The following is a 7842-nucleotide window of genomic DNA, read 5'->3' as shown; positions in this document are numbered from 1 at the left end:
CACACACACACACACATGCATGCACACACAGAGACATGCCTGGCCTACACACACACACACACACACACAGACACGCCTGGCCTACACACGCACACACACACACATGCATGCACACACAGAGACACGCCTGGCCTACACACACACATGCATGCAGACATGCCTGGCCTGCACACGCACGCACGCGCGCACACGCGCCTGGCCTCCCGGGGCTCCAGGGCCGGCTCTCTGACTGCTCCCCGAGGCCAGCTCTGGGCTGGGCTCACCTGCCTGCCTCCTTTAAGCGCTGCTCGGCGCCCTGCGTGTGCCTTGCCTGGTTGGAGGGCGGGAGGTTTCTGGGCGTTTCCCCCAGAGAGGTGGCTGCAGGACCATCACCAGGGGCTCTCCACAGGCCAGGGAGGGTGTGCCCCGCCCCACGGCCCTGGACTCACCCGAGGCCTACAAACTCCCTGCGGGAGGGCCGCCCTCGTTCCAGGCACCTCCGTGTTGCCAGGCCCTGACACAGGGCTGGGGCTCAGCGGGCGTTCGCTGACATGAGCTCCTCAAAGCCAGCTGGCAACACTGAGCAGGAACGGACGCCGTCGGGGACCCACCGCCCTGCCCTCCTGGGCGTCTCCTCGGCTGGCGTCCGCACCCACTCACCTGCTCTGAGAACTTGGGTGAGGGGCCTGGCGGCTGGGCCGCCAGCCGAGGCTCCAGGAACACCTCCTTCTCACAGGCGTAGCACCACACCCGGAATGTGGTCAGGTTCACTGTCAGGTTGTGCTTTTTGGCCTAGAGGGCAAGATGCAAAATCAGAAGGATACAGTGGCCTAATGGGTGCCCCAGGCCTGCCTCAGGGCTGCGTGAGCTCTCCGGCCTCAGGAAAAAGCCCCATCGGGTCAGAGGCCTAGAAGCTCAGGATCCGCTCCCCCCCCACAGGCCAGGAGTGCCAGGGGCTGCAGCAGCATTCTCTCTTGCTTCTTCGCCGTGATTCTTCCAATTTTACACATATAACCACTGAAGCCCAGAGCGGTAGATGGCGCTGGGGGCGGCCGAAGCTGGGGTTTGAACTCTGGGCTGTCGGACCGCAGCGCCCATGCTCCCAGCCACCACGCTCACCTGCGCATGGATGGTGCTGTGGTCAGCAAAGGATTCTCCGCAGCCAACGTAGGAGCAGGCGACCTGGGGAGGGGGGTAGAGAGGAAAGGAGAGCAGAAGGATGGGGCGGCTAAGAGGATGCTGCCAGCACAGCGAGCCAGTGCCCGTCTCCACCCAGCAGGATCCACAGGCACCGAGGCCCTGCCGCCCTGCAGGAACACAGGTTTGCACAGCCAAGGTCCGCGCTGGGCAGGGATGGCCACCACACAGCCGCCCCCGCCTCTGAGCGAGACGGGCAGCGTGCCCCGAGCTGCTGCTCTCCTGCAAGAAGGCAGGCAGGGTCGCAGCCAGATCTGGGCAAAGCTGAGGCCCGGCTGCTTGGCGCCCAGACCCTCTCCCCGTCCACTTGTCCCTTTTTCACCGAAACCCCACCTCCTGAGGGGCCAGTTATCGGGACTCACACTTTGGGTGGGGAGACTGGGCCTCACGGCCGCTTTCTAACGGGGAACACTGAATCGGGCAGAGGCGGATGGGGCCCGGTGCGGACCCCATGCCCCTCAGTGTCCCCGGAGACCTGCCTCTGGCCTTGCGCTCTCCTCTCCCAAATCCACCCAGCACCCAAGGCCCAGCTCAAGTGTCTCTCCTCTGCGGGCCTCCGCCCCAGCAATCAGCCTGCTTCTCCGTAGGAGTGCTTTGGTGTCATTTCCAGCTGTGGTCAACACTGCACAGGCTGGTGAGGACCTTTCAAGGAAACAACCTTTGGGCTGCGTCATAAAGGATGTGCCACTTTCTGCATCAGGTCCGTCTCTATCTCTCTGGGGGGCCTGTGGGCTCCCAGGAGGTAAGACCACGCCTCACACTTCTTGCTGTCCTCTGGGGGCCCAGATGGTGTCTTGCAGTGTATTTTACACTGAGCAACAGGCCCCAAAGGAGGCGGCCAAAGCCCCGTGGGGGGTCCTAAGTCTTCTGAAAAGACAGACTTGAACTATGGTATTTTCACCCCTGTGGGCTTTTTTGTTTCTCCTTGTATTTGTTTTCAAAGAAATTTTAAGTAACAGCCATTTTCAGTATGACTATAAAATGCAATACATACTTGTAGAAAAATTGGAAAACACTACAAAGTTACAAAGAAAAATGAATTACCCATAATTCTACCCCCCAGAGAAAACTGTCACGTGTTGATACATCTACTGTTACTCTTTTTGGTAAGCAGTAACAATCATGACCAGATTTTCCTGGACACTGTCTACCGGCCACACACCCTGTTAAGACCATCACAGGCATCATCTCTTCAAATTCTACCATAAGGTGGGTCTGCAAGGAGGGGGCAGTTATCAGTGTTGTGGCCTCTACTTTATAGATGGGGAAGCAAAGGCCTGGGCCAAGGCTCAGAGCCAAGATGCTACAGCATCTCTCTCCCTCTCTCTCTCTCTCTCTCTCTCTCTCTCTCTCTCTCTCGCACGCGCGCGCGCGCAAGGACAGAACTTTGCCTTTAATGCTGATGGGATCATTCAGTCCAGAGTCTTCTCCAACTTGCTTTCTCCTCTTGGCATCTTTAATGGCTGCCAGCGCAGCCAGGCCAGGGGCTCGCAGACTCTGGGGCCCTCTTGGCTTGGGCTTGGGAACCACACCCGAGACATCCATGCCCTGTGTCCCTGCCCAAGGTTCCCAGCCGTGCCCATGGGGGACGGATGTTCCCACCCCAGAGTCTGGACCCAGCTCCCTACCCCAGACATCTGCAAGGATACTTTACCTGGAGACAGGCCCACAGGTTGGGTCCGGAAACACCGCATGACTGACAGGTGCCCTGTGTGAGGTGCGGAGAGAGAGGAAGAGAAGGGTGTGAGCGGCCTGTTGGATGTGCACTGACGGACGCACCTGAAGGTCTCAGCTTAGAGGCTTTGCCTCAGAAAGACCCTCGCTGGCCCACAGGGGCACTTTAAATTTTAATGTTTGAATTTTGTTTTATCATGTGCCTGTAAAAACATTTTCAACACAATCATTTAAAGGCTAAATAAACTGACGCCATGACATGCTCCCTCGACACACCTTCTACTCTTCCTTCGTTGCATTTATTTATTTAAGCCTTTCTCCCCACCTAGGCTATGGGCTCCATGAAAGAAGGATGGTCTGTTTTACCTACCCCTGCGACTTCACAGAGAGCCTGGTACAAATCAGGAGATAATATATTTGTTGACCACAGAAAACACCCAGGTTTCTGGTGGTCTGGATGACAAAGCCTGCTTCTTGTCTACCAATCTCTCTCCTCCCTGCTTTAATAAAAGAATCCATGGATTTAGGCTGAGCACATGGCCAGCCAGCTGCAGACTATGTGTCCCAGCCCCCGCTGTGATCATGGGGCTCCATTCTAGTCAATGGTATGACAGCGAAAAGCGACATGTGCCACTTCTGAGTTTTGCATAACCCTTGCTCTTTCTCCTTTTTCCATTGGCTGGAATGCAGATGTGATGGCAGGAAGTGAAGCAACCACTTTGGACCTGGAGATGAAAGCCATGTGTTGAGAATGGCAGAGCCACTCTATCAGTGCTACCTACGTCTGGACTGTTCAGTGAGAGAAAAGTAAACTTCTATCTCATTTAAGCCACCGTATCTCAGGGTCTCTTTGTTATAATTTAAACTGTCCTAAGTAATTTTGTCTGTGCCTGTCTAGAACAGCAATTCCCAACTGAGCCTCCACAATACTCAACGTGTCTCTGCCAGTTGTGAGACTAAGCGCTGGTAGCAGTTACAGAGTACTTAATCAGAGTGAGAGCTGACCTCTGGTGACGGATCACAACAGCCCAAGCAACCAGCTAAGTTTTTTACACCTTGCTCATGTAATCCCCACCACAGTCTGTGCAGCAGGTCCCATCAAGATCCCCTTCATAAGATGAGAAACTGAGGCTCAGAGAGGTCATGACCCTACAGAGCAGAGTCAGAAGGGGAAGCTGAGGAGCCGCGGTCATCAAACTTCCCAGTTTCCTCCCAAGGGTGACCATGTCGACCCCCAGGCCTCCAGGGGAACTTCTTCGCCTTACTAAGCCCAGATTTTGGCTGTTTGTAAAGAGCCTGAATGTGGGACTCTCACTAGGGTGGAGGTGACACAGCTCATCCCATACAACAGGGCAGAGATTTGCAATCTGTGATTTAGGGTCTCTTGCTAAGGATGCTATGGCTGGCTAGAGATCAGCCTGCTTAGTGGACTCAAAGTCACAGCTCTTGACCTTTCCAAATCTGTCATCTCTTTTGTGATTTTCTGATTTCACAGTTCACTCCCATCTTCCCAAGTTTTTTTTTTTTTCATTTCAGTCATTTGAATGATAAAAGTATTGTATGTTTAACAATTTAAATGATACACATACACTGTATATAATGTGTAGTATATTATATACAATACATATATTCTGTATATAATGTGTAGTAGATTATATGCAATACATATATTCTATATATAATGTGTAGTATATTATATGCAATACATATATGCTGTAATAATTTGAAGTATACCCCTCCATATCTTCTTCTTATATAAACATATATGCATAGATGGGGGGGTGATTTCTAGTAAAAATAAGATCACACTCTATACAAATTTTTTGATAACAGGCTTTTGTCACCTATTTGTGGTCATCCTTCTAGTCTGTACACAGAGACCACGTCTCATTCTTTGCAGTAAGTGCATGGTGGCACACACTGTGGGCACAGCACAGACACCACAATCTGTTCGCTCATTCCCTTCTTTTTTTTTTTTTGCGGTACGCGGGCCTCTCACTGTCGTGGCCTCTCCCGTTGCGGAGCAACAGGCTCCGGACGCGCAGGCTCAGCGGCCATGGCTCACGGGCCCAGCCGCTCCGTGGCATGTGGGATCTTCCCGGACCGGGGCACGAACCCGTGTCCCCTGCATCGGCAGGCGGACTCCCAACCACTGCGCCACCAGGGAAGCCCCATTCCCTTCTTGATGAATATGCAGACTGCCACCAGTATTTTCCTTTTACAAATAATGCTCAATAAATACTGCTGTATTTGTAACTGCTACTACACTTCCACTAGATAAACTCCCAGAGGTGGCATTGCACCCCTAAAGTCACAGTAATGCCTAACCCCACTACCACGCCTGGTCTACTTCCCTCCCTTTGTCAGCTCTGAGTGAGAGCAGCTTCTGCTTTGCCCATCTGAAAATGGTGTCGTGCTGCTTTCTCTGGCAAAATCCTTAACCATCAGGGAAGTCAGGCATGTTTTTTCAAGAGTTTCTCGGCCATTTGCATTTCCTCCATTTTGAGCTACCTGTTCAATCCTTGCCCCTCCTGGGTATTTTATTTTATTTTATACATTTTATTTATTTGTTTGTTTATTATTTATTTATTTATGTCTGCGTTGGGCATGCAGGCTTCAGTAGTTGTGGCTCGCGGGCTCTAGAGCACAGGGTCAGTAGTTGTGGCACATGGGCTTAGTTGCTCCGCGGCACGTGGGATCTTCCCGGACCAGGGCTCGAACCCGTGTCCCCTGCATTGGCGGGTGGATTCTTAACCACTGCGCCACCAGGGAAGCCCCTTCTGCGTATTTTAAAACAATATTGGTTTCATTTTGTAGATTTCCAAAAGGCTGCCACGTCCCAGCCCAGTCTTTCCACGTTCTGCCTCCTTCTTCCCACCTCGTTTATCTCCTCCCTGCTCTCAGATTCCCTGAGAAATCCTCTCAGTTTGTCTCACTTATTCCTTTGTGCAGACTCAGGAAGAGACCCAGCATTAGACCGTGCAAATGCACCAGAGCCTCGCTCTGCCCCTCCTCCTGACCACACTGAAACCGTGCCCCTTAGGGTTAACAGAAATTGGTGATTAACAGAAATTGAACTTGTCTTACAGGAATAGCAGCTAAGGAAACAGCTCCTTAAAAAGCCCCTCTGCTTTGAGCCTGCCTTCACTGAGCAAGCTTGTCTTAATTATTTTTCTCAAACTGCATACCCTCCAAGCTTCGTGTAGCCTATATATCACAAGACTCCTTAACAACCCCTATAGATAACAGCTCTAACAGCTCTGATGTATGGGTCACTATAGGAATAGGGGCTTAAGCTGTTTTTCAGAAACTTGGTGTCAGCTCTTGTCCAGTTTGAGCTGGCTTAGACTGGTTGGGACCACTGACCCTAAAACTGGGCCTACAGAGGTGTCCGATGAATGACCTTTTGTCATCAGAGGGCCAAAAACTCCACCCTCAGATCATGCTAGGCGCCTCCATTTTTGAACACGCATCCCAGGAAGAAGGATGTAACTCAGATACACCTGCGCAGAACACGGATTACCTCACCTTTCCCCACGCCTAAGACCACCCTGCTTCTTTAACCCATAAATACCCCAAGCCCCTCGCCTTTGGGGAGGTGGACCTGAGACTTGTTCTCTCGTCTCCTCGCTTGGCTGCCTTGTGAAAAAAATCCTTTCTCTGCTGCAAACCTCGGTGTCTCAGTGTTTGGCTTGATGCATGCTGGGCAAACAAACTTGGTTCAGTAACAGCCAGTGAAACTACTTTGAAAGAAGCCATGGGTACTTTGAAGAATCGCGCCCTCATGCGGGCCCAGACTAAACCAGCTCAGGCCAAAAGCCACCCAGAACCTGCTGGTGCAGGGAGGCTGAACGACCAGCATTAGGTGTCTGGAAAGAAGACAAGGAAATATGTCTAGGAATCTGACCCAACCCCACTTCTGGGAATGACCCCTACACGTGGCTCTTCCCCTGAACACAACGACACTGTATTGGCAGAAGGCTGCAAAGGGTCCAGATGTCCACCCACAGAGGATCAGCTATGGAGTCCACACAACGAATATGATGCAACTTCAAGATAAACCATGAGATCTATGTGCCGAGGCCAAAGAGCTCCAAGATATACTGCCCTGTGAATAAGGTACGTTACAAAAATAGCTACGGTACACTACCTTTTATGTAATAAAGGGGAAAATGAAAAAGAAGTATTCCCATAAAGAAACTCTGAAAAGATACAAAAGCAACTAATGTCCCTGGTTACATGAGGGTGGAATGGAGAAGATGGACACAGGGCAGGTGAGGGGGGGTACTTCTTGACACTTTTCTTCTTACATTGTTTCATTTTTGAACCACATGTTACCTATTTAAAAAAATTTAACTTAACAAACAGACAACACATCTTCCCTATTCAAAGTGGCCCACCTTCTCTCTTTGAGGCTCCCTGAGCCCTTCACAGGTCACGTGCGCAAAAATGCTCGTGGACTCTCAGAGTCTGACTCACTCCCTGCCTTGCACCTGCTCCAACCACTAATGGGCAGAGCATCAGTGTTCCCACATGGACTGGTCTACATGGTAACTAATGGCTGTTAGGACACGGCCCCCGGAAGGCCTCCTAAACAGTCGCCAGCTTTTCCATTTACAGAAAAGGCCAGACAGAGACTGTCAGGGGCCAGTTCTTCCGCTGCTTCAGAAATGTTTGTACCCCAGGAATGTGGTGGCCCTGGCTGTGGGCCTCAGCCCCGTAAGGTCTGACCCTTTACCTTGGATTTGAGCAGCAAGTCCTCTTTGGTCACCTCCCCTATAGAGTCAAGATGAGGGCAAAGGTCCCTGGAGTCCCCCATGCTGGCCTGGGCTTACCTACAAGAAAACACAAGGAATCCTGGGTTAATGGCAGCCGCTGCTGGCCAGAGGCAGGGGAGGCTTGTGGTGAAGTGCACACTTTGGTCTGTAGTCCCAGCTCTGCCACATACCAGCTGGTGACCCAGGGAAGCTGCTTAACTTCTCTGAGCCTCAC

General features: G+C 51.8%; 1 protein-coding gene across 5 annotated transcripts in view; it reads right to left on the bottom strand.

Moving 5' to 3' along the window:
• The window catches only part of USP20 (ubiquitin specific peptidase 20), a 48750-nt gene that overhangs the window by 23465 nt on the left and 17443 nt on the right, over positions 1-7842 (bottom strand). For all 5 annotated transcript variants that reach the window (XM_029202905.1, XM_029202907.1, XM_029202910.1 and 2 more), the window contains exons 3-6: positions 7589-7685; positions 2831-2884; positions 1099-1161; positions 640-771 (exon numbers count right to left, since the gene is read on the bottom strand). In XM_029202905.1, the coding sequence (XP_029058738.1) occupies positions 640-771; positions 1099-1161; positions 2831-2884; positions 7589-7669 (330 nt within the window). In that variant the 5' untranslated portion in view covers positions 7670-7685. The remainder of the gene's footprint in view (positions 1-639; positions 772-1098; positions 1162-2830; positions 2885-7588; positions 7686-7842) is intronic.

This window comes from Monodon monoceros, unplaced genomic scaffold, assembly GCF_005190385.1.
Source record: "Monodon monoceros isolate NGI ecotype Baffin Bay Population unplaced genomic scaffold, NGI_Narwhal_1 Super_Scaffold_5, whole genome shotgun sequence".
Classification (NCBI taxonomy): Eukaryota; Metazoa; Chordata; class Mammalia; order Artiodactyla; family Monodontidae; genus Monodon; species Monodon monoceros.
Note: the sequence above shows the minus strand (reverse complement) of the source record. Positions and strands in the feature narration are given on the sequence as shown.